This window comes from Protopterus annectens, chromosome 8.part0, assembly GCF_019279795.1.
Source record: "Protopterus annectens isolate FY-2018-M chromosome 8.part0, PAN1.0, whole genome shotgun sequence".
In the NCBI taxonomy this organism is placed as follows: domain Eukaryota; kingdom Metazoa; phylum Chordata; order Ceratodontiformes; family Protopteridae; genus Protopterus; species Protopterus annectens.
Window position 1 is genome coordinate 133,350,611 of NC_056741.1, and position 27,906 is coordinate 133,378,516.

A 27,906-nucleotide genomic window follows, 5' to 3' on the forward strand; every position below is an offset into this window, starting at 1 on the left:
AGACGAAGGCAAATCTGTGCATACATCCTACCTTAACAGCCAAGGCTTTCAACACAATCACACATTTGGGCATCATTGATAAAGTCTCCCGGTTGAATATCAACCCGTATGTTGTCAGATGGGTTGCTAACTGGCTGACCAACAGATCATACTCAGTTGTGGACTTTAACTCAGCCAGTAGACCTGTCACCAGTTTGGTTCCGCAGGGGTCAGTGCTGAGCCCCAAACTGTTTGGAATATACTTCTCAGAAGTTCAGGCTAAAACAAAGGGGCTGTGGCTGACTAAGTTTGCTGATGATTGCAAATTAGGTGCAATCACTGAATCCTCAAACAATGTCAATATACTTCAAGAGACAGACTTGCACAAACCAGTGACTGGTGCCAAAGCCATGGACTCAAACTCAGTGCTAAAAATGCATTATCATCCCCTTTGGTACGAACAATATCCCTACAGAATATCATATAAATAATACTACCCTATTTAACAACTCAGTAGTGAGAGACATGGGAACACAAGTTGACTGTAGCTTAAACTTTGACCACCATGTATATACTATGGTAAAGAAAGCATTCTACATCGCACACCTCATTAGCAAAGGCATTGTCTCAGGACTGAAAGAGGTCATAACATCCCTGTACTCGAGCCCTGTCAGGCCAGTAATTGAGGACAATGATCCCTTTGGTAGGTACTGTACCTGGCATCTGCAGATACTTGAGACACCTCAGAAATTTCTAACCACGAAAATTTAGGGTCTCCAGCACATGTCATACATTATAGCATACAGACTACGTAGAGAAGACTTATGCCTGGCCTAAAGGGCAATCTCAGATCCAAACCTAGTGGAAATGCTACACATCCACAAGTCAAATGGGACAAGGGTCACCCACTACAGGGACATTAACCTGGCCTGTGACATAAATAGGACCTGCTGGAGAAACAGATATGTCTCTCAGAGGTTGCCAGTCCTCTGGATTAGGCTACCAGTTAAAATCAAACAGAGCCCCTCTATGACTCTGTTTAAGTGTAGCCTGGATGACTGGATGGAAAAACTTAAATTCCTCCTGGGGATTTTACCTATGACCCTCCTTGATATGGGCAGTCATTGCTAACTAAGATCTCAAGTTTATGCAAGATCCTTTAAATTGGATTTCTCTAGTATTATATTGGGTACACAGGGCTAGGCTTATAAAGACCTTCAGGTCAATAGCCCAGTAACCACCTATGAGCTTATCTTTGAAGGATGTAACCCATATAGCTTAGGCCACTGCAGAAGCAATCAATATGAAGGGCAGTAACCATTACAAAGCTAACCCAGTCAGCAAACTGAAATAAACAAATAAATAAATAAGGCCCAGCCAGACATACTTCATAGCCATTGCTGGTCAGAAGCACTGGGTAATAACCTGCAGATGAAAGAAGGTTAAACAAATATTTAAAACTTTCCAAGCTTTTCTTATTGGCTCCAGCTGGCCTAGTCTGGACAGCATTTGGCAGAGTCATACAAGGTTTCAAACACCCTAGCTAATCTTGGATTCAGAACTTCTTCCTTTATGCTGGGTACCTGACTGTGGCAGTACTTTTAAAGGAATAAAGTAATAGGTATACTTCAGCTGGTAATAACCTCTTCATCCTTGGTTTGAGCACCTGGGCACATCTTTCTCTGATATTTGACTACTTCAGTGACTACATAGGATACGTTTCCAGCTGTGTCTTACAATGGACCCGTACCTGTTTGTACTATGTAGAATCTTGATGCATCCAGTTTTTTGCTGCAACACCAGTTGTCTCCCACTTTCTCTCCTTCTCAAGTTTTAGGTGCACTGGTTGGCCTGCTTGAAGGACAGATTGACCTTATGTGGAGTACCACTTTTCATAAAAACATCTATAAGCAAGTCTTTGGTCATTTCCCTTGACAGGTTTAAAAAGGATAGTCTTAGGTCCCTCTTTGGATTCTATATTATGTATGGTAGCCCTTATTTGTCTACCAAGCATCAGCTCTGCAGTATTGATTTTGGTTTCCCAGTACTGCTTAACATTCAAGCTTCCATCTAAAATAAACTAAGCCACGATTAAAATAAAATAACAAAATTTGCCGCTAACTTACCAAATAAGAACCCATCACTGCTTATCCCTAAAACAGCTTGAATGGCTTGAATTACCCAAGCAACTCCCTTACACACAAGTACTCCTAGTCCACAAATTAATATGCAGACCAGAACAAAGCAAAGCCTTAATAGACTTATTGCACACATATGCCTCTGCTAGGCCACTTTGATCTGGAAACAAAATGTTCCTGACTACCTACAAACCACACCTGTCAGCAGGAGTTTCTATTCCAGCTACACAGCCTACTCCTGGAACTTTATCCTCTCATCCCTTAAAAGCATACTAGCAACCTTTCCAATTTCAAGACCAGTCTAAAAAAAATCTGTCTGACATCTAGAACTGTACATGCACAATCCTCAAAATAGAAGCATGACTACCTAGTCACTATAAGTATGCCTTTCTCACTAAATTCACTAGCACCTCCATATCTTAACAGGTAGTAATGACCTAACATCAAAAGACGCTCTCAGCTAATGATACCAAACTATTAATGTATGCTGTTCTACCTCTTCAGCCAACACTCGCTACTGTTTTATTTTCCTGTCTCATCCTTCCATAACATTCCCATCTTTCTAATAATAACTCTCTCCATCTCCTTAATTTTCCCTCCTGTCACTACTCCTCCTTGTCTCATTCTATTCCTTTGTGTATTTTAACAGCAGGATACTATTATTATTTCCTCCATGTCCTTAATTTTCCCTCCTGTCACTACTCCTCCTTGTCTCATTCTGTTCCTTTGTGTATTTTAACAGCAGGATACTATTATTATTTCTCACAGTCATATATTATTAGAAATATAGTCAATATTTTGAATAACTATGTATTAGTTTGCTTGACATAGGTTATCCACTTCTGCAGTGTGTCTTACTACTTGCAGTACATATTGTGTTCTTAATATTTCTAAAAATACATTTCAATCTGTGCTTTTATCTGTTGTGGGAATTTTCTCCCCTTGCATATAATTACTTACCAGCTACTGTAAAAATGTTTTTATGTGTATTTTTGTTAAGCCCTTCTCGCCAACTCATTGTAACATATTTCATCTGTTTCAGGGTTTTCTTCTCTTGATTGCAGTTACCCAACTACAGTTTAAATGTTTTTGAATCTGTTGTGGAGCTTTCCTCCCTGGGCCTCCACTGAAAATGGATCATTACATCAGTCAGACTTTACTGGTTATCAAAGGACAAATACATACAAATAAATTATTTCCATTGCACTGTGTGGAAAAGCACAGTAAAATATGAGTTCTATGAAGGTCAGGTTAATCAAAAATCTTTTCAGTAGTATGGAGTTTTCAGTAAGTTCACTGAACTATGGATAGCACTATGATGCAGTATGAATGAAGCTATATTTCTAACCAAATTGCTGGAACTCCATGGATATAAACTTTGTACCAAATGCCATATATGGCATGCATAATCTTGAATCTAGCAGTCATTTGTTGACTAGCCATTGCTAGTAATTATAGTATTTCTATATCAGGGACTAACAGTCCACTTATAGAAGGCATGTCATTCCTGCAGACTCACAGAGATCATCAGCTATTCTCTGCCACAGACTCTGCTGTAACAACATTTCTAGTAATGACTCTCTCCTCTGAGATGGTTTGTGTATTATGTAAAACTGGCATACAGATACAAGTTCTGCAATGTCCATATTGACACTGGGCTACCATACTGATACTCTGGCTCATTTATGACCCTTGGATAGAACTCAGTGACCTTCACATATTTGTTTAAGTACTTAATTTTGAAGAAGGACAACTGTGCTCTGACTTTGTAGTATTTCTACATCAGATGCTTTGTCTGTGCCCAAAAGTAAAGCCAGCTATTCCCCTTATATATTTAATGACCATATATACTTCACTTTCATGCTTGGTAACTTTCTTTACTTTGTTAAACCTTTTAATAGATACTGAGTGATTTGCCATGATGTTCTGCACAAAAGCATTAATGTCTTCTTTGGGATCAGACAATATCTGGTCATGTATTGGGTTTTTTTGACAGTCAATAACTTTCCATGTTCATAGGTAGGTACTAGGCTATTGGCCCTAGGGCCTATATAAGTATAGCCAAAAAGGTGCCTTGGCTTTCGCCACACAAGAAAATGATTTTTCCGTGCTCATGTCAAGCAGAGCCACAGAAGTGATCCACAGGGTGAATTTCCTATCTGCCATCCAATCATCAAGATTTTTCTTGAAGAGTGCTAATGAGGAGCTTTATTTGATATAGATAGGTAGTTTGTTCCAGAGTATGGGAAGTCTCTGGGACAGGAATCTAGCCCTCCAGCATGTTCTGTTTATTGGGGTGACAAGGTTTAGGTTCCTAAAGTGTGTAGCTTGGAGAGATTGGGATTTCTTTAAGTGGAGTATGTCCAACAGTTTTGGGTTTGACATAGCTTTGTATGTTAGGCAGAGATTGCCTCTGAGTAGGTGATATGCAATGGAGTAATGCTGGAGTTTTCTGAGATGGTCTGCGTAGGGCATCTGTTTGAGGCTGGTAATCCTCTTTGTGAGGTATTTCTGTGGCTTTTCCAGTTGTTGTAGATGTCTTGTGAGGTACATACCAAAAGGGGCGCTGCATTCTATAAGGGGCCAATGAGTGATGAGTAGAGGGGAGCAATGACCTCTTTTTTCCTGGATGCGAAACCTTTTGTGATGAGGTGTGCCATGTAGAAGGATTTCCTGACTACTGTGGCGATGTGATTATCAAAGGAGAGACTACTGTCTACCTGTGTCCCAAGGTCTCTTATCACACTTTCAATGTTATGTAGACTACCGCCTATGTAATTTTTACAAAAAAGGGATGACAATGCACTTTTTAGCATTGAGCTTGAGACCATGGCTTTGACACCAGGCATCTGTCTCAGTGAGGCCCTTTTGTAGGATGCCCACATTGTTAGGAGTTTCGATTTTGGCTCTTAGTTTGCAGTCATCTGCGAACTTCATTAGCTAAAGACCTTCTGTGTTAGCTTGCACTTCAGAGAAATAGATACCAAACAGGAGAGGACCCAGGACTGAACCCTGTGGTACTCCACTTGTCACTGGTCTGAAGTTGGATCTGGAGTCTGCTACTTTCACAGTGTGGGTTCTGTCAGTGAGCCAGTTGGCAACCCATCTTGTGACATAGGGATGTATACCTAGTTTAGTGAGTTTATCTATAATTCCAGAGTGGGGGATGGTGTCAAAAGTCTTGGCAAGATCTAGATAGGCTGTGTGAACCACCTTATCCTCATCTACGGCTTTGGTGACCGCTTCAAAGAAGTCTATCAGGTTTAGGAGACATAAGCTGCCTTTTACAAACCCGAACTGGGTGGGGTCCAGAGTTTGGAGATTACCAATGTCATTGTTTATAAGTTCCAGCACAAAGCCACATGACATCCCTAAGTTGCAGACCAGGCTCGTCAAGCTAATGGGGCAATAGTTCCTGGGATCCGTGGTGGCTCCCCCTTTGCGAAGTGGGCTAACCGTTGCTGTGCGCCATTTAGTGGGCACAAAGCCTAAGGTGAGGCTATGACTGAACATGGCACTTAGGTGGGGTGCCAGTTCGTTCTGTAGTTCATGTAGAATGCAGCCTGGGATGTTGTCAGGTTCCATAGATGCTGTGTTCTTGGCTTTGGAGAGTGTGGTTTTTACCTGTGCAGCCGTGATTTCAGGAACTTTGCATCCTTCTGGTATAGAGATGGGCCCTTTAGGGGCTCTCTCTGGCATTGAAACATCTGAGTCTTATAAACAACCTCTGGTATTCTGGCAGTGTTTTGTTGAAGTCATAGGAATTAATCAGTAGAACCAGGGGTTTGTGGTCAGCTTGGAGTTGGAAACTTTCTAACCGCAGTAGGAATCTCAAAGACTTCTCACATGCACACACACTTATAAGGGAAATTGTTTCTACTTGTGAATTTTTTTGATCTGCACTAAGTCTTAAAACTCATCCATCCATATGTAATAAAGAGGCATCTTGACCATTGTAAATGGCATCAGCACACACGACTGTTGGTTTGGTGACATCACAGTAGGTGACCACCAAAGTAGACATCATCATAGGTTCACAGGTAAGTGCTAGGCTAGCTGCCCTTGTGGGTCATTTTAAGACTATCCAATTTTCCTTTTTGTGATCAGATTAACCTAACACATTTGATTAGAGATTGGGCTTTCCCATCCCATGGTCGATAAATATATATTATTCCTAATGAGAATAAAAGGGATCACACCATAGATAATTTGAGGGGACTCATGCATGGGATAAAGCATTTAGGAGGTGTATCTGTCTAATAGTAGCACAGGGAGCCGTCTTGGGATAAATTTTCTGTTTCCCATCCATAGATCCAAGTTTTGCTTGAATGTGATCAGGGATGAACTTTGTTTTATGTGAATGGGAGTCTGTGCCAGAGCAGCAGTATCCTCTGTGATATATGCCTATCCCTCCAAATCATTCTCTGCTGCAGAAGAGGTTTAGATCCCTAGACTGAGTATTTCTGATGCCATTTGAATTGCTGATGTGCAGTAAATCTGTCAGTAGTGACTCAGTGGATGCCCTGTGCGCCAAGCACAGGCCACCTTTTAGTAGTCTGTGGGATATCAAGTTTAGTGACGTGGCTTTGAGCTGGTCTATTTAGGACACATTATTAAGGTATTGTGTCCTTTTAGTACGGTATCTCTGTGGGCATTCCAGTTGTTGCACATGTCTGGTCAGATATATGCCACCAAAGGGGGCATTATACTTAATATTTGCCTTAATGAGGGCTGAGTAAAGTAATGACATCCCTAAATCTTGACATAATTCCTTTGTTAATAAGCTGCGCAATATATGAGACTTTCTTACAACAATAGACACATGTTGGTCAAAAGTTAGGCTGCTGTCCATGTCAGTTCCCAAGTCCCGAACAACTGGGTCAAAACTTAGGGTTGTATTTTCAATGTGATAGTTCCCTGGAGTAGATGACTTCCCAAAAGGATACAATGATACATTTGTTGGCATTTAGTTTCAGTACTTGATTCTGATACCTGTTCTTTATTTGCGATAAACCTTCCTGCAGGATTGTTAAGTCATATGGCGATTCAATGTCTGCTCCTAGCTTGTCTTCTGCAGACTTAGTCACCCGGAGCCCTTTCATATTGACTTTAACTTCAGAACAGTAGATGCCAAACAGGAGATGTCCCAGTCCAGAACCCTGAGGGACTCAACTAATGATTAGCCTCTTTGTGGCAATAACTTCCCCATTTTGATTCCCTGTGTCCTATCTTTGAGACAGCTGGCAATCCAGCAGATGACACAGGGGTTTATTCCCACTTTACTTAGTTTTTCTACTATGCCTGAGTGGGGAATTGTGTCAGAACTTTTAGTCAGGTTAAAGTACATGGTGTGTACCATTTTGCCTCCATCCATTGCTTTGGTGGGCTTTTCAAAAAAGTCCACCAGGTTAAGTAAGCATGATCTCACCCTTGACAAATCCAGGTCCAATGTTTTGAGGTTTCTTATATCCTGATTGATTAGTTCCATGATAAGTCTTTCCATGGCTTTGCATATGAGGCCGATCAGTCTTATGGATCTGTATTTTGCCAGGGTCTGTGGAAGGTACTCCCTTATGCAGGGGAATGACCATCACTGCTTGTCATTTGCTTGGTATAAAACCTGTATGGAGGCTGAGAGTGAACAATGTTGTTAGGGGTGTGGTTAAATTGTGCTTCGTGCTATTTAAGATGCATTTGGGGATATTGTCAGGACCCACTGATCTGGTATTTTTAGCTTTCGGTAACACTTTTAGGACATGGTCTTGTGTGATAGCTGGAGATGAGCCAACTTCAGGTATATCTTGAGGGACAGATGGAGGTGAGAAAAGAATAAAGTTAGAGCTAAATATAGGTTTGCTATATCTTTATTATCAGTGTATGTAACATAATTCGCAGTCAGCTCAATGCAATGCTGCATTGTGCTTCTGAGATTACGAACAACTAAAAAAGGCCTTGTGATTGGCTTGGGTAGCTATTTTAGTCATTAACTTGGCTATGGTGGATATTATTAAGCTCCTGCATTGTTTATTTCAGTGACAAAGGCTGTAACATTCTGGGATTTACTCTGCTTACTTTTGGTTAAAATTCTTTTCCTTTTATTGTAAACCTTTTGGATATTATGCTTCTAAAATGTGAGTTTGTTTCTGGGGTTTGCCTGTGCTTCTTCCTGTGGGGTACAGCTGCATCTGTGCAGCAGTTTACATGCTGGTATATTGTGGTGGTATATGTTTCTGCATATTCAGTGGAGGTAACTGGGTTTTGAAGCTTGCCACTGTATCTCTTGGGACTAGGTAGTTTGCCTTAAAGACATTTCTAATGGTAACTTGGGTGGAATGGATCTCTGGTTTCAATTTTATTTCGAAGGAGATTGCTTTATGGTCAGACCTAACAAGTGATGAAGATACACAAGGAACAGTGCAAGATGCCTTCATATTAGTAAGGACAAGATCCAAGATGTTATTCCCCCTAGTGGGTACTCTGACTAATGCGCCAGGACATTTGTACTGACAAAGTCCAGGAATCTCTGTGCTTGTGCACTAGTGGTGGTCTATGTTCCAAGTCAGTAGCTGGATAGTTTGCATCACCTAGGAAAATGGGATTGGGGTTAATACTGAGTGATTCTAGTTCCTGTATATAGGTGACTTAGCTTTCTTGTGTCTTGAGAGTTCTATAGTTAGCTAATATATAGTATGGGACCTTACTGATAGTTATTTGGACATGAAGAAGCTTTAAGAAGTGATAGGAATGTAGAATACTGGAATGAACTGGAAACAACTGGAAGAAACTGGAAGAAGGCTGGAATGAATGTCTTTATCTGTTAATTACCCAAACTGTTCTGAACAGGTGCCCATCTCTCCTTTATGTGCCAAGGCTTGGTCACACACAGTCTGAGTTCCATCTTGTCTCTTTTGATATAGTCCAAGGAGGTACAGTACACCTCTATGAACAATGACAGAGACATACTTGTACTTGTTGTTCAAGGACTCGAATGCATGCATGAGCTGACGGATCCTGGCATCAGACAAGCAACTGTCACTCTTATCTTGTTCAGCCTAATAAGAGCACATCTGTATGTCTTACAATGGAGTCAGCTATAACCTGAATGTTTGGTTGGGTTGATGCCTGCCTTACAGGCTCTGCATCTGTGACTTTGGGACTCCTTGTGCTACATGAGAAGGTAGGCTTAACTTGCTGAGTGTGTTTTGTGCCCGTGTTGTGTTTTGCAGGCCTTTGAGGGTTAGTCAAATTAATCTTTAGAACATCAGTGCATGATGGATTATGGGTATTGTGATGGCCTTGGAGATGTGTGATATGTGGTGCACTGCATTATATTATATATGTTCATGTCTCATATACTGTTTTATACTGTTTGGGTAATAGATGATTATCAGACAACATGAGACAATTCTTACACTATGGGGAAGTGATACTCTATGATACTGAAGGGAATGTCTCTGGTGGCAGATTTAACTATAAGTGCTCGGATTTCAGTTTGATTAGCACAGTGTTTGGGTCGATTTGGAACTGAGGATTTAAAGTTCAATACAAAACAACTAACCTGGAAACCTTTGGCCACCAGAATGAACCAGTAAACTAATTATAGTAAAAAAACACACTAATTTAATACTAAAATCAGTAAATCAGTGCAAGCAGTATCTGTACACTCAATATTAAGAATGTTATCAAAGGTCTTTTAGCCTGGTGAACACTTTAAGGGGAAAGACTTTGCAAAATGATACTTACGTGTTTATAGTCAACAGCCAGTCAACGGAGGAGAAGGAGGGAATTATGCTGTCAAATTATCATTAGGGGCAAGCAACAACAGATACACTCGGTTTAAGAACACAACTTCAACAGTGTGGGTGGGTTGGAAAAACAATCAAACCTTAGATCTGAGATGACTGGCCTGGAACTGCTTTAATGCAAAGACTAATACTGAAATAGGCTGGCATATACTCAGTACATAGGAATGAAACTTGAGTTTAATACCAGCAATTAGACCACTTAAACAGCAAAATACTGTGTGTCTATGTACTGGAATTACTAATATAGGCTTAAGGACCTTTTCTAAAGAAGATAGAGACTGCTAAATTGAATTTAAAAACAGATCACAAAATAAACCTAACTTTCTTTCTCTATGTAATGGAACATTTGTTTGACTTTGCCAAAAGCTTGGTCTTAAGCTCTCCTGCATGCCCAGGGTACATCTTTATTTAGTAAATCTGTCAGTGGATATAGCACTCTGGATGCCAATTACCCAATAATTTTATAATGCATAGGATATGATATAGCTCAGTTACACAGGCTGGACCTTTTAGCTCTACAATGGCTTTGACCTTGCTTGAATTTGAACTAATTCCATTGCCACTTATGTTATGACCAAAATATTGGTTGTCAGGCTTATCAACCCCTCATTTGCCTCAGTTCATCTTTTAATGGTCTAGAGCACAGTTTCCAATCATAGGCCATACATCTTTTTATCAGGACCAAACATCAAGACATCATACATAACAAAACACCACCTTTATACCCTTTTAACAAATTTCTTTTTCTTGCTGAAATATTTCTAGTGCTGAATTTACCAAATGGTACTTTCAAAGGAGAACCTTCCAGCTTGAGCCATGTTGATCGTTAGCATTTGTCTGTTTGTTTCAAGAGGTCTATGTTAAAACCATCTTGAAACACCTTACGTGGAGAACACTCTGGCATCATCAAGCTTAGGTGCGATATCATCAAAGGGAGGTGGAATGAACTTCTCCCTCATGACTACATCATTTAACCTTTTACATTTTTAAATCAACACATATCCTCACACTGCCATTCTTTTTGATGACCAATATCTTAGGTGCATACCATTCAGTAGGTTTGTTTCCACTTCAATCACATTGTATATTTACCTTACACATGCTTACTTTGGTCACAATGATTCCTTTTACTGAATATGCCATTTTTTTTTGCACTTAACCTCACACTCATAATTTGCTGTGCCTATATTAGCATTTTATCGCTTTACTACTTCAGCCTGCCTGGCAATATTAATTGGCTTTTCCAAAATTAAATTCACTTCCAACTATAACCTTTGAGATACTTCAGTATCATCCAATCTGATCACCATTCTAGCTCTAATTTATTAATCTTTTGTCTGGAAAATCACATTATTCCGAGAGATCGTATAAATGCCTGATAAATACTTCAACAATCTCTCTTTGCTTGAACACATCTGTAAAGCATTCCCTTTCTCGTATAATGTTTCTTTTTGACAAAATATTTCATGGAGTAGTCTGCCCAGTGCTGGAGAGATAGGGCATTTATCTACCCCACTGGCGATACAAGTTCAGTAACCAATTCACGCTGTGAGAAGGGCCAGCTGTGGAATAAGATAAAGTGGCCAACATCAGCTTACTATCCCAGAAGAAAGGTAAGGGGAAAATCTGTTGCTTGGTTGACCTCGAGGGAAAATCAAGTGCCTTGTAGATATCCTAATGTCACTGCAATAGCTTAGCAAGCAATTGATACTGACTGGACTTTGCAATGATGATGCTTCACAGGCTTTAAGTCATTGCTCCCCATCAGATCCCTTGCTTCCTGACCCTAAAAGTGAGGACCATTGAGGCTGATGTCCCAAGGAGTTGATGCATCCATCCAGAGAAGTGTGATGTACTACGTATCTGACAAAAAGCAACTGTGTGATTCAGGGGCAGGCATGCATAGATTTCAGGGAGAGGTCAGGAATGGAGTTAAAAAATGAACAGTGGGCTTACTTATTACTGATTCATATGCAACACTCTGGCTTTCAGACAATTAAAATGAACTGCAAATGGCTTCTGCTTTTTGCCCTTGGCATAAAGTTAAGTGTTTATCTCTATTTCTTTACTTTTCTTGTCAAGTTTTAATGCTATTCAAAAGTATGCGATAGTCTAGCTCCACAACAGCCAGTCAAATGGCTTTGCAAGCAATTCTGGATGACAGTTTTGCCATTTTTAGTTGTTTTAAGTAAAAATAATCCCACTGGAATGATATCATGTCATAATGACACTCCATTGTATCAGACCCTGAATCATGCTTTTCAATAACAGCACTCAATTCAGGATTGCAAAGTTATGATCCAGTTTTAATTGCACACACAAGAAAAAAAACAGCAGCAAACAAAGCACACTATGAGCACTTGAGCTTCTTCATCAAGATGCTCATCTCAGAGACTGTGTGCATTATGGATGCTAATCATTCTTAAAGGTGCATACACATTTTGAATATCTTAAAGGTACATACAGATTTTGAATGTATTCACATATATACATACACTAAAAGCTGCACACACAGTTTATTTATCCTTTATTGACTAGGTTAGTACTACGTGGGTAGTGGCCTCTTTTCAAAGACTATTTATTTAGTCAGGGCATCAGGGAACTTTCTTATCCAAAGGATGGCACACTCAGGAGTGCAGTACCCCATCCTTTGCTGCACTGCAGTGTAAGCAATCTATTTTCCCACTGTAGTAATAGAACCCACAGTCTTCTGCACTAAAGGCAAGTGTGCTACCTGTTGTGTCACTGACATCTGCAATAGAAGAATAAAGTCCTGACTATGATGCAGTGACCTGGGTATGATCAGTGTCTTGGGTGTCTAAGGAAGAGGAAGAGGCAGAGACAATGGGATTGACTGCCGAGGGAGGGGTACAAGTGTAAAGAACATGACATGATTGGATGTGTTTGCTGGGGGCCAGGAAACACCACTGCATAGTACTTCCTGAAGGTGGGAGAAGGTTTACCTCTCACTTCCAGAAGGAGCTGATACTGGCAAACAGTTCTGCCCAGCTTCAGGAAGCACCATTCAAAAGTGCTTCCTGAAGGTGGGTGGAACATTTTACCAACATCAGCTCTTTGTGGAAGTGAGAGGTATTTCAACATGGGCCACCCATTGCACACCTTACTCACAGGGCACTAATGTGGCATGCAGATGGGGCTTAGTGGATAAGTCCGAGAATAGTCTGGGAACCCCAGTAGACCCACTGAATACAGTATAATACCAGTGGCAGCTAATGGTAAGCCGTGTGTGTGTGTGTGTGTGTGTGTGTGTGTGTGTGTGTTTGTGTGTGTGTTTGGGGGGGGGGGCACTAGCAAAAAAAAAAATGTGCACAGACTGTTGCCATCACTGACATTATCCTGAGGGCAAAAAGCAGTACAACAGATGCTGAAAAGTGGCCAAGAAAATTCAGTTGTAATTATATTCAATAACTTACAGTGCCATCAAATTCATTGCAATACTGACTTTCCATTTCTTTTGTGGCTTTATTGTACCACATATAATGACTTCTCCGACAAATGCTCATATGGACAGTTCCTTGGACAGGTTTTCCATATGTGTACCTGAGGTGATGAGAAAGAATATTAGCAAGGCAAATACATTAGCAACAATCACTTCAATGGTTTCCTGCATAAAAATCATATCTAGGAAACATGATAAAAAATATTTTAAAATATTTTGTTCCAGACACAGCATATTGAAGTCTTCTACAGTATAACTCATATGTGAACTATGTCAAAGAAGTCATGTCACTGCTGACTTAATAAATGAAAAACTAGGCTATTTTGTAGCAGGGACTAGCTTCTTAGAATCAAAAGTTTTCCATATTTTGTCATATAATACATCAGTTTCTGAATATTTTTAAATCTGTGATGAACTTCACCTCTTCATCTTAAATTTTCAGGAAATTATATTAACCAACATCATACCTCTCAACTGTCCAGAGTTTCACAAAATGTCCAGATTTTTGCCTTATATTTTTGGTCTGTTCCTCAAAAAAAATTGTAATTTTCTGACAAATCACTGAGGATTAAAATCATTAAATAATGATATACATTTTAGTTTCAGACTTCATATCCTACAGAAAATGCATGCTAACACAAATCATATTATTCTAGCAAGTTTCTAATTTTATAAGAGCAGTATTTAACATCTGTCACTATTTTGTGGCCTCCCCCCCCCCATTATTGTACACTTTGTCCAGATTTCTTGCACTAAGAGGTTGAGAGGTAAGACCAGCATGTCTATCTGTACCATGTTTATTGAGTGAGTGGTGTGATACTTGCTTTCTTATATGCTCTAAATAATTGTATTTATCCAGTACAGGTAGCCAATTTGAAATTCTGTGAGTGTCAGTTACTCAAAGTCCAAAGCACTAAAGAACACAGGTTTGATCATTGTTTTTCATAGGAAATCGTTGACAGCGTGATTTATAAGTGTATACTAGCTTATTCCATTTTTGAAGAGATTTCTACCTTTTTTGAGTTGGTATATATATATATATATATATATATATATATATATATATATATTTATATATAAGTTTGGGTATGTCTAAGTGAGGGGGGCTTGACTCCCTTGCAAGAAGCACTTGAAGTTAATTTTTTCAGACTTCTGTGTTTCAGATGTTATTTTTCGACATTCTGTTATACGGGGTTTTGTGGCTCAGTATTTCATAGTAGAACCAAACCTTTTTGCTGCAGATGACCTTCATTTATCTTTATTCTTGGAGCAAATACATTAGCAACAATCACTTCAATGGTTTCCTGCATAATAATCATATCTAGGAAACATGATAAAAAATATTTTAAAATATTTTGTTCCAGACAGAGCATAATGAAGTCTTCCACAGTATACCTCATATGTGAACTATGTCAAAGAAGTCATGTCACTGCTGACTTAATAAATGAAAAACTAGGCTATTTTGTAGCAGGGACTAGCTTCTTAGAATCAAAAGTTTTCCATATTTTGTCATATAATACATCAGTTTCTGAATATTTTTAAATCTGTGATGAACTTCACCTCTTCATCTTAAATTTTCAGGAAATTATATTAACCAACATCATACCTCTCAACTGTCCAGAGTTTCACAAAATGTCCAGATTTTTGCCTTATATTTTTGGTCTGTTCCTCAAAAAAAATTGTAATTTTCTGACAAATCACTGAGGATTAAAATCAGTAAATAATGATATACATTTTAGTTTCAGACTTCATACGCTTCAGAAAATGCATGCTAACACAAATCCTATTATTCTAGCAAGTTTCTAACTTTATAAGAGAAGTATTTAACATCTGCCACTATTTTGTGGCCTTTGTCCCCCCATTACTGTAGACTTTGTCCAGATTTCTTGAACTAAGAGGTTGAGAGATAAGACCAGCATGTTTATCTGTACCCTGTTTAGTGAGTGAATGGTGTAATACTTGCTTTCTTATATGCTCTAAATAATTGTATTTATCCAGTACAGGTAGCTAATCTGAAATTCTGTGTCAGTTGCCCAAAGTCCAAAGCACTAAAGAAAGTACAGTTTTGTACCTACCATAAATGTAGATGTTCGAGGATCCACATTGCTGCAGTCCTAACTATTGGGTAGTCCGCTGTCCAGTCGGCCCGAATACCAAAGTATATGGCTGACGTCGGTCAGGGCGCATTAGACTGACGTCAGTACGTCAGGGTACTAATGCGCATGACCGACGTCATATCCTCAGTCTTTTCTTGCCCCAGATGTCAGAAGACCCTGAAAAGCTAAGGCCAAAACTAAAAATTCCAAACATATCTGCACCAAAAATATGTACAATATATACAAAATTACCAGAATATAACCTCACCTACACAACCACCCTTAAACACAGAGGGGAAGGAGGGAGGGTAAATTGGACTGCAGCAATGTGGATCCTCGAACATCTACATTTATGGTAGGTACAAAACTGTACTATGTTCTTCATTCCACATTGCTGCAGTCCTAACTATTGGGTAGAATCCCAAAGCAGAGGTAAGGGAGGCTGGCAAATCATAAGGAAGCAGGAACTGACAACATGCCTTGCAAAATAGCTGTGGCAAAACCAGCCCTAGACTTAGAGTAGAGAGGAAGGTGATAATGCTTAGAGAAAGTATGCACTGAACTCCAAGTAGCTGCCTCCAAAATATCCTTAGTGGCCACCCCCCTTAGAAATGCTGTAGAAGTGGCAGTAGCCCTAGTGGAATGAGGCCTAATTCCAGCTGGAATCTCCTTGCCATGATGGGAATAACAAAATGCAATGCAAAACCCAATCCACCTAGAAATAGTTTGTTTTGACACAGGCTTGCCCTGCGAACCCAAAGCAAAAGAAACAAACAACTGCTGAGATTAGCTAAAATCCTTAGTCCTGCTCAAATAATAACGCAATTGCCTGTGTACATCTAAAGTGTGCAAAATCTTTTCCCCTTTATTTTGGGGATCTGCATAAAAAGTAGGCAAATGAATAGTTTGGTTTAAAGCCACACTAGAAACCACCTTAGGCATAAAGGAAGGATTAGTACGTAAAGATACCCTATCCTTATGAAAAATCAAAAAAGGCTCTACCGCCATAAGGGCCTGCAACTCAGAAACCCTTCTTGCAGAAGTAATGGCCAACAGAAAAGCAGTCTTCCATGACAAGTATTTCAATTCAGCAGTAGCCGAGGCTCAAAAGGTTGTAGAGTAAGTTTCTCCAACACAAAATTGAGATCCCAAGCAGGAGTAGGAGCTCTACGGGGGTCTTATATTCTTTGCCCCTCTAAGAAATTGCTTGAACAAAGGATGCGAAAACAATGGTGGGTCACAATCATAGTGAGCTGAAATTGCTGCAGCATGAATCTTAATGGAAGAGAAAGACAAACCTTTGTCCAATAACTCAGTAAGATATTGAAGAGCCACACTCAAATTAGGCTCAAAAATCTCCAAATTGTTTGCTGCACTCCAAAATAAAAATCTCTTCCATTTTTCTGCGTACACTTTCCTTGTACTAGGTCTTCTGGCTTCCATAATCACATTTAAAACTTGTTGAGGAAGTTGAGACCTGCTGTCTTTCAAAACAGAATATGCCAGGCTGTTAGATGAAGAGATTGAAGCTTGACATTGAGCAGGTGACCGTCCCTCTGAGACAACAGGTGTGGAATCAAGGGTAAAGGCCATGGAGGCTTCCTTACCAGACTCCTCAGTAATGGGTACCAGTGCTGCCGAGGCCAATCTGGAGCTATTAAAATCATCCTTGGTTTGTCTTGTCTGACCTTTAGAAGCACCTTTGGGAGAAGAGGCAGAGGTGGAAAAGCATACACATGAAGATTTTTCCAACTGAAAGAAAGAGCATCCACTTTCCAAGCTGTGTGATGAAACCTCTTTGTGCAAAACTTTGGCAGCTGGTGGTTTAGTGGAGAAGCGAACAGATCTATGTCTGGAGTTCCCCATGACACTGTCAATTTTTGAAATACATGAAGATCCAGTTTCCACTCGTGGGGATCCATGATTTGTCTGCTTAACACATCTGCTAAGGAGTTCTGTGCTCCGGCAGAAACCTTGCCTGAAGAGTTAGTTGCAAGCTGAGCGCAGTCTCCCATAAAATCATTGCTTGCCTGCACAATGGGTAAGAATGTGTTCCCCTTGTTTGTTGATGTACCACATGACAGTTGTGTTGTCTGTTAGAATCAACACCTGCCCTGGAAGAAGTAACTCCTTGAAAGCCATTAATGCAAACTGGACTGCTAACATCTCTTTCATGTTGATATGTAGATGCTGTAGTCTGGCAGGCCACTTGTCTTGTATCCACTTTCCATTTAGATGAGCTCCCCAAGCAATGTCTGAGGCATCTGTCGTTAGAATCTGACTCGCCTCTGGCCGGGTCACAGAGAGTCCCTTGTTTAGGTGACATTCCTGAGCCCACCACAAAAATTCCTTTGAATGCAAGGTATTATTTGAATGACAGTGTCCAAATCCTGGCAGTGCTGTGTCCATACATTTTGAGATACCATTGCAGCTTCCTCATATGCAGTTTGGCATTGGGAAGCACCAGAATACAAGATGCCATGAACCCTAAGGCTTGAAGGACTGTCCTTGCAGTCAGCCCGACTGAAGAGATAGTTGATGGAAGTAACTGGAAAGATTCTTTTGTTTGTCCGGGGTTAAAAAGGCCATCTGGGCTGCTGTATTCAGTCTCACACCCAGAAAGCACATGTCTTGAGAGGGTACTAGACTGGACTTTATTTCGCTCACAGAATACCCTAGGCATCTTAGCACTGCTATGACATAATCCAAATGCTGTAGAAGGTCTTCCTTTTCTTGAGCTAGAATCAGGCAGTCGTCCAAGTAAGGATAGATTTGAATTCCTTTTAGCCTGAAGTAAGCTATCACTGAGCCAGAACCTTTGTGAATACTCTGGGCGCAGTGGATAAGCCAAAGGGCAATGCAGAGAACTGATAATGAGAATTTCCAGCTCGAAACGCAGATACTTCCTGCAACTTAGTCTTATAGGCACATGAAGGTAAGCTTCCTTGAGATCTAAAGTTACCATCCAGTGATCTTTGCCCAGCAGAGGTAAAAGCTGTTGTAACGCCAACATTTTGAACTTGGGAATGTCCAGATAAGTGTTGAGGATAGATAAATCCAAAATTGGCCTCCACGTGTTCCCCTTCTTCGGTACTAGGAACAGGCGAGAATAAAATCCTAGGCCCCTTTCTGGCACAGGAACTGGCTGAATGGCCCCTATGTGGAGCAACAGAGAAATTTGCTTGTGAGCCTCTTGTCTTTGTAGAGGAGGAATGTCTGGCATGCCTTTGAAAGGAGGCAAGGTATGGAAGTAAAACCTGTAACCGTGGTGAATGATATCCAGAACCCATCTGTCTTGGGTAATTAAATCCCAATTTTCTTTGAAAGAGACAGCCTTCCTCCCAAAGGTGCTGCCAGGCGAGAATGTACTGGCAGCTGAAAAGGCAGGTCATTGGGTCTGCTTACGAAAGGACTGACGCCTGCCCTCACCAGAAGTCTGAGCAGGGGAACTCCCTGTCCTAGGCCTAAAAGAACCTTGAGCTCTGCCCCTACCACGTCTAGACCTACCCCTAGACTGGGAATCATAAGCAGGATAAGTCCATCCCTTAGTAGGCCAATTTCTACTAAACTTCGGAGGCTGCACCTGCAAAAAATCCTTAACAGTTTGCATAGACTTAGCCTTGTCCTCCATTTTCTTTAAGACTGCTTCCACAGCCGAACCAAACAACACATCAGACTGCAAAGGAGCATCCAAAATCCTTGTTTTAACATGCTCAGCTAAATTCTGATCTCTTAACCAGGCATGCCTACGAAGAACAGAACCAGTGGCAGCCACCCTCGAGGAGGCCTGCACAGCATCAAAACCACATTGCAAGGAATGTTTACCCACCTGTTCAGACACATGAACTAAATCCTGCAACTCTTTACACTCAATACCTTCTGCCAGAGCATCCACCTTAGATTTCAATTGTGAAAGGAGATAATTCTGATATTTTAACATGTGAAACTGACAATTCAACGCCTTCATGGCTAAAGTGGAAGAAGTATACACTTTCTTTCCCCATCTATCCAAAGCCCTTGCCTCTTTATCAGGAGGAACAGGATTTTTAACAACAGAGGCCTTCACACCTTTAGGCCCCTGAGAGACAGTTTCCGGGTCTGCCCTAGGACTCTTAAAAAGATACTTATGAGCTTCAGGCACCCTATAGTACCTATCCGGTTTAACTGGGGCAGGAGGCAAAGAATCAGGATTGAGGGAAGCCTCTGCAAAAACATCTTCCACCACATTCAGAACAGGAGGTATAGCTAAAGGCCTATGCTGGGGTAAAAACAAGAATTCCCTAAGCCTCTTCCTGGAATCAGAGAAATCTTGATCTTCCCATTTAAAATGCTCTCTCATGGAATGCAGAGTCTCTGAAAATGAAAAATCCTCAGGAGGAGAAGCTGAAGGAGTAGAATCATCCACATCAGAATCAGAATAAGGAGGATACTCCTGCAAGTCTTCAGTCGAAGACTCAGAAGCCTCCGAACATTGCTCAAAACTCTCAAACTCAGGTTCCACCCTAGGCCTCTTATCAGGAGGGGGCATAGAACCTCTAATCATAGTAATCAAATCCTCTGCCATTTTAAGCATATGTTTCTTAGGCAAAGACCCTGAAGCACTAGGAGAAACCCCCACTGAAGCTAAACTTGGCCTGCCTCTCAAAGAAGCCTTGGAAACAGAAGGGGAGGCTCTAACCACCTTAGGAAGAGAGGGAAGAACAGCCACCTGAGAAGCCCCTCAGCCTGGCCTACTTCCTGCGAGGATACATCCTGTAACAGTAAAGTCTCTCCCTGAGACTCCAAAGAAACACCTGGCAAAACCTCCGGCTCCACTGAGCCTTCTAAAGATCCGGCGCCTGGGACTGTCGGTTCTTCCACTCTAGGCTTTGCTGCTTTGTCCTTGCGCTTTTTGGTCAAGCGGGCCGGAGCCTCCGACGGCATTTTATAATTACAACGCTTCCCAAAACTAACCTGGCACAGTCTAACCTTCTCTTAATAGTGCGTTTGTTAAATCTAGCACAAGAGCGCATCCAACAACGCCGTGCTCAGGCCCTAAACAAGGTATACACAAAGTATGGTAATCCCTATGAGGTATCTGTTTCCCACAAGAAATACAGTTATTCACTTTTTCTGACATCCGTAAAATACTGAGACAAGAAAACCAAAATATTCCCAACGGGTACTTAGCCAACTTTGATTCGGTCTGAAACTCTGACTTCAGAAACTTTCAGAACGCCAACCTGCACTCGCAAAATTGCTTCTGCATCGGACCATGTGGCAAAAAAGACTGAGGATATGACGTGGGTCATGCGCATTAGTACCCTGACGCACTGACGCCAGTCTAATCGCGCCCTGACCGACGCCAGCCATATACTTTGGTATTCGGGCCGACTGGACAGCGGACTACCCAATAGTTAGGACTGCAGCAATGTGGAATGAAGAACATCACAGGTTTGATCATTGTTTTTCATAGGAAATCATTGACAGCATTATTTATAAGTGTACACCAGCTTATTCCATTTTTGAAGAGATTTCTACCTTTTTTGAGTTGGTACAACAATGGAGTTGGTATGTATGTATATATATATATATATATATATATATATATATATATATATATATATATATATATATATGTATAAGTTTGGGTATGTGTAAGTGAGGGGGGCTTGACTCCCCTGCAAGAAGCACTTGAAGTTAATTTTTTCACACTTGTGTTTCAGATGTTATTTTTCGACATTCTGTTATACGGGGCTTTGTGTCTCAGTATTTCATAGTAGAACCAAACCTGTTTGCTGCAGATGACCTTTATTTATCTTATTTTGGAGCTAATTTTGATCTAATGTTCACTACAATTTGATTAACATTTTTTCCAACCTCTGGCTACCAGTAGACGTAACATAAACAATACAAAACACCTAACATACTTATTTTGAATGTTAAATGCCTGAGAAATAAAACTTTTGAATTATCCTCATTTCAGTATTTACATCATACCTCTCAAACTCTTAGAGAAAGAAATCTGGACAAAGACATAAAAAATGGGGGGGGGACAAAGACCCAAAAATACAGACAATTTTTAAATACTGCTCTTACAGATTTACAAAATTGAAAGGATAACAGGTTTTGTATTGTCATGAATTTTCTGAAAAGTAAGAAGTCTGACTTTTAAATGCCTGTCATTATTTTCTGACTTCAGTCCTCAATGATTTGCAAGTGATTTGCCAGAAAACCACCATTTTATGAGAAATAGGCCAAAAATAAGGGGCAAAAATCTGTACATTCTACAAAAATCTGTACAGTTGAGAGATATGATTTACATAACATAGACAACTGTATTATAACTTCAACTTAGCACAAAAGTTTGATTACAGCAGTGCCTGTTGATGTTATTACACTTATAACAGGATAAAAAATGTTGCGAGGGTGTGTCAGTCTATATTAAAAATCACATTGGATCTGTGACGGTCAGAATTCAGAGATGCTTCAGGTTATTCTGTAGCTGGGCCATACTGAGTTAAACAGGTTGGTATAAATGCCCTAACAATATGTTATAAGAACATCATCAGTTTCTAGATAACCTGTATAAATTACACTGGGTAGGACTGTATTCATGTTGGTCAGTTTTAATTACCCATCCATCAGGGACTACTTATCAAATCTGCGACATATGAGAACATTTTTCTTAAATTTTAAATAAATACCCTCTTCCACATATTATTCACTATCCCTCTAGACAGCCCATCATTTCAGATATTTTCCCTACTAGGAAGGAGGAAATCATTGGTAAGCTAACACCACTTCCCTCTTACGAATAGATGGTCATGAATGCACTCTAGTTAAAGTAACTATAGCTGATAAGTCAAGCTTGTGCCAAATGAAATGTGTATGTATAAGAAATGTAGTGATGCAGATTAAAAGCAAACTGGACTTTTTAATAAAAGAGCTACGTGCTGTGGAGATAACTTCCAGAGTAAAGTATTTAACTTGGTAAATAAATATGCACCAATGGTATGTTCTACAGACAAAAAAATCAAATCTCAAAATAAATATGCACCAATGGTATGTTCTACAGACAGGAAAAATGAAATCTGAAACTATCATAGAGCAGTAAAGATATTACTAGACTGCATAATAGGAAAAGGTGTATTTATCTTTTAGCAAGTAGATGTCTATTTAAAACCAAAAGGGAGAAACTCAGATTCACAGCAACTGAGACCATATAGATATGAAGAAACATGTGAAACTTAACACAAAATGCAACGGATAACCACAAAACTCCCATGCTTACAGAAATTAAAAAAAAAACTTCCCTAATTGCTGATAAATTATATCATAAACTGTCATGACCAAAGACCTGTCTAATGTCCAATGTCCTGGATTTTTTTTTTTTTTTGTGTAGATACCTTTCAGCCTTCTGTAACTAATTTGGCATGACTGAGACAGGTAAGGCCGTAACACAGACAAATTGTCCACAGTTAACCCTACCAAAGTATATTTTACTCATATATTCATAGGTTCATAGGTAGGTACTAGGTTATCATCCCTAGGGCCTATACAAGCCTAGTCATAATGATTCCCTGGCTATTGCTTCCCACAAATATTTACTTTCCTGGACAACTGTCTAGGAGGGCTACTGATGTGATTCCCAAGGTGAATTTCCGTATCTCCCATCCAATTGCCAAAGTTCCTCTTGAAGAGGGCCATGAGGCGCTCTGCCTGACATGTATGGGCAGCCTATTCCAGAGTATTGTGAGTCTCTGGGTCAGGAACCTATCCCTCCAGCATACTCTATTCATCGTGATAACAAGGTTAAGATCCCTGGAGCATGTGGCTCGGAGGAATTGGGATTTCTTTAAGTGTAGCATGTCCAACAACTCTGGGTTTGACATGGCCTTGTATGTTACGCAGAGATCGCCTCTGAGTAGGCGATATGTGACAGAGTATAGCTGGATTTTCTTTAGACGGTCAGCATAAGGCATCTAATTTAGGCCTGTGATTCTTTTTGTGAAGTATTTCTGCGGCCTTTCTAGTTGTTGCAGATGTCTTGTGAGGTTCATGCCAAATGGGGCATTGTAGTCTATAATGGGTCTAATGAGGGCTGTGTAAAGAGGGACAATGACCTCCTTTTTTCTGGATAAAATGCCCTTAGTGATGAGGTGTGCTATGTAGAAGGATTTTCTAACTGTTGTGGCTATGTGGTTATCAAAGGTGAGACCACTGTCCACCTGTGTCCCTAGGTCTCTTATCATACTTTTGATGTTAAGTGTACTGCCACCTATGTGGTAGTTTACAGGTATGTGTTTTTTCCCAAAGGGGACAACTATACATTTTTTGGCATTTAGCTTGATCCCATGGTTCTGGCACCAGGCATCTGTTTCGGTAAGGTCTTTTTGTAGTATATCCACATCATTTGGGGATTCAGTAATGGCTCCCAGCTTGCAGTCATCTGCAAACTTTGTAAGCCGGAGTCCCTTAGTGTTGGCCTGTCCTTCAGAGAAGTAGATGCCAAACAAGAGTGGTCCCAGGACAGAACCCTGCGGTACACCACTTGTTACTTGTCTGGAGCTGGATTTAGGGTCGGCTACTTTTACAGTTTGTGTTCCGTCAGTAAGCTAGTTTGCAACCCATTGAGTGATGTAGGGATTAATGCCCAGCTTAGTAAGTTTATCTATGATTCCAGAGTGAGAGATAGTGTCAAAAGCCTTGGCAAGGACCAAGTAGGCTATGTGAACCACCTTACCCTTGTCCACGGCTCTGGAGACTGATTCGAAGAAGTCGATCGGGTTCAGGAGGCAAGCTCGGCCCTTCACGAACCCAAACTGGATGGGTCCAGTATTTGAAGGTTGCCAATGTCTTTGTTTATAAGTTTCATGATTCAAGTTAAAAATCTGTCTTTATGAAATGCTGAATTATTTATACTCCAAATCTTTTAAAAAAGTACCATGTACATTAGCACTAAAGCTAAACACATGCCAGTCTATAAAGGTTTTAGAATAAAAGCATAAAAGCATTACTTTACACATCTTTTTGACCTGTGTATTTGGGAAATGCTTTGATAGATTGACTGTAGACCATGTTATTACTAATTTATAAAGAATGATTAAGTTGAACATTGGTCAGTATAGCTTTATAACTAGATCATCATATTTTTCAAATTAAGGTCCTTTCATGCTTGAATCACTGACTTTGCACACACGGAACTTCAGACAAGTGCAGTTTATATTGGTCTTGAAAAAGGCATTTATACTTCACCCCAGTGTGAAGTGATGCATTACAGTTCTTACACATAAACAATTTTATTTCAAACTGGATTGCAAACAGCATGTAAATTCAAACTTATTACTTTGAGTGCTGTTTACTTCAGAGTTCAGTAAATCTTTGTAGGCATCAAAAGTAAATGAATAAAGTACAGCTGCGTAAATAAACTTACCATAACAGTAAATGTTTGTATGATCATTGCTGCAGTAGCCCTAGCTATATGGCTTAAATCCTGCCTAGAATATAACAGCTGGCCAGCTTCCATGCACACAGACTGTCAGCCAGCTCAAGCTGAGCTGGTTAAAAGACAAGTTTAGGTGCCAAACCCTTCAGGGCTTTCCTGCCAACAGAGAGAGGGAGATTGAGTCCTGAAAAGGCAGCACTAGGAAGTGTCAGTGGTGCAACAAGTAGCACACTCACCTTTGGTGTAGAAAATTGTGGGTTATATTCAGAAAGTGATGTGGAGAACTGCTTTTCTAATATTTACTGTAGGCCTCATTAAAAAACATGCTGCTTTTATTACTTATTGCTTTATGGAAAATGAAATATTGGCAAATGTGTACTTTAATATGCATAAACTTCCCAAGTATCCAGACTGACTGAAAAAATAACTACTACTATATTTTATGTAACAATAATGATACATTCTACTACGTTTGATAAGGTTAATAAAACAAGACATGATTATCTTTATGTTACCTTAGTATTTGGGCATTATACCAGCAACGTAAGAGTTAAGGAAGAAGAACAGTCCTAAATTTCTGAAGGGTACCCCCCCTCAGCCCCTCTCATAACTGAGACACACCCAGGGGGAGTAGTTAAGATTACTGCCCGCCTTACACTGTTCATGATAAATTACAGCTCAGTTGAACACTGTCACAGAAAGCACTCATCTGCTTAAGTGCACTGAATAAAGGACTGATCCGGACTGAATTGTCTCCAAGCTTCTTCCTTTTTTTGACCAAACCTAACGTGCTGAAAAATTCTCTAGCAAGTAACTTTGCTCCCTAGTGGCCAGACAAGAAGATTACATTTGTTTCATCATGGAAGCTAATGTGACACTGGTTACTAGAACTCCTCAAAAGAAAAGGGTTCTGTGGTGATTCTTCTAATCTGAGACGTGACTGGCACCCATGACCCTTACAGGTAACTGTAGGATTTTTAGTTTCCCTTGGAAAATGTGGAAAAAGGAGTGCTGAAAAATCGTAAAGATTCCCTTTATTGGCTTACCACTTTCACCACACTATTTGATCACCTCTGCAGCAAAGGGTCAAATACTAAATCTCTATGCAAAGGAAAATTTAAAATCTCATTTTGACATCATCATCATCATCATCCAGGAGGTTCTGAGAATGCAGCCATGCAAACCTACTCAAAACAGAACCAGTGGCCTTAACTCAATAAGAGTTCTCAACAGAGTCACACATGCACTCTATACATTGAGCAGGGACTTGAACAGTAGAAGAAATTAAGTTATTTAAAGCAGATTTTTCCTCACAAGAAGAAAACACAGACTAAGCATTACTCATACTTTCATAATTAAAAAGGACAAACAACATATGAACCTGACAATTCAAAATTCTGAAAATCAAAGTTGCAGAAGCATACACTTTTACCATACTTCTCAACAATCTTCTTATTCTTATCAAAAATAGTAGGATTGGAATTAAATGTTTAGCAGCAGAAAGATTAACTAAAGCTAAAGCTGCTGGATCAGGTTTTGGAAGTGTGTAAAAACTTAAAACGATTCAGGAACTTTATACATCCTCGTTGCCTTTCTCGTGGCAGCTTGCTAACTGACAGGAAAATTGTAGCAGTAACACACACATCCTTCAAAGCAGACAAACTGGAGGAATGGGTGCAGGCTATGGAAAATCCTTCTGTAGCAGGTCATAGTATTTTCTGTGGGAATGGAAATCCTCAGTGTTCTCCCGCTGAAAATGCTGGCTCATTATAGAAATAGTCTCAGAGAAAGAGAAACCCCCACACTGAGAATCAGAAACTGAGCTCTCCTGTGAGTCTGAATATGTCTCTTCATCCTCCTGTCCAGATTCAGAATCTTGAATCTCTTCAGGAAAGAAGTATCCCTCCTTCTTTTACTAAAAACTACTATACATGAGGAAGACATAGCATTAATTAAATTTTGAGCTAATAAACTACTCCTGTCTAAGGAAATTTGAGGAGAAGTACATACATGCTTAGGTTTCTGCTTCCTTTTACCAAGAAAAATGGTACCCACGCTGTTATTAGTGACAGCAACAACTTCCCTATGGACAGGCACAGCATTCTGACAAAACAGGGAAGTTTTCCCTGTTCCCTTCTCCCAGGACCAAGAACAGTGTCTCTTCTCCCTTGCCAACTGAGTGGACCCCAGCAGCCACAGAGGACATGGCTAACAGCTGTCTCTAGTAGCTGTAAGTGCTACACCAGAGAGATTTGGGGTAACAAAATGAATGGTCTGAAGTACAGCAAATGGCCACAGCAGAAAGACCCACCACTGGCTGAGGCAAACTGCTAGTTTTTTTTGTGGTGGCAATAACCATTTGTTTAACTTTTTCTTTTTTGTGGCGGGAAGAAGGACCGACCATGGGACCAACAATTTGTTCCATGGTCAAGCCTCAAATGGTGCCTGTTTCCCATGGAAAACATGTATTATATTCCAGTAAAAACAAAAAGTCGATTAAAGTCACTTTCCCCCATGACACCACAGTAAAAAGCACTTTAAACAGTTTGCCAGTCCCACAAAGTAAAATGAACACAATTTCTCCATAGAAAAAAAATGTTTTTCAGTTACCTTAAACAACTTCTAAACTGACTGGAATCGATCTTCTGTTTAAAAGTACATTGTAGTGTCTTGACAGTCCATTAAAACACAAACTCCTAGCTTTAAAATAACTTTCCAGAAGTAGAAAATATAAATTATAAGTAAAAGTTATTACATGGAAGCTTTTCCCACTAAAAGGAACTTATCTTCCTAGCAAATGAATAGCACAATCTGACTGTTAACCCTCAAAAGCCTCAGAGGAGTGTACTCTTTGGCACCAGTAAAGCTATGTAGGGCTTGGCACCCAAACTTGTCTTTTACTCAGCTCAGCTCTAGACAATTTGGATGCATGGAAAGTGCCCTGAAGCTTTGGAAGCAGACCAGCCATTATAGCCTTGGCTAAATATAACCCATATAGCTT

General features: G+C 40.1%; 1 protein-coding gene across 1 annotated transcript in view; it reads right to left on the reverse strand.

The window, feature by feature from the left end:
- Positions 1–27,906, reverse strand: part of LOC122808161 (alpha-2-macroglobulin-like) — a 1,492,450-nt gene that overhangs the window by 1,009,148 nt on the left and 455,396 nt on the right. The window contains exon 8 of the mRNA XM_044079133.1: positions 13,357–13,483. Coding sequence (XP_043935068.1) covers positions 13,357–13,483 — 127 coding nt within the window. The remainder of the gene's footprint in view (positions 1–13,356; positions 13,484–27,906) is intronic.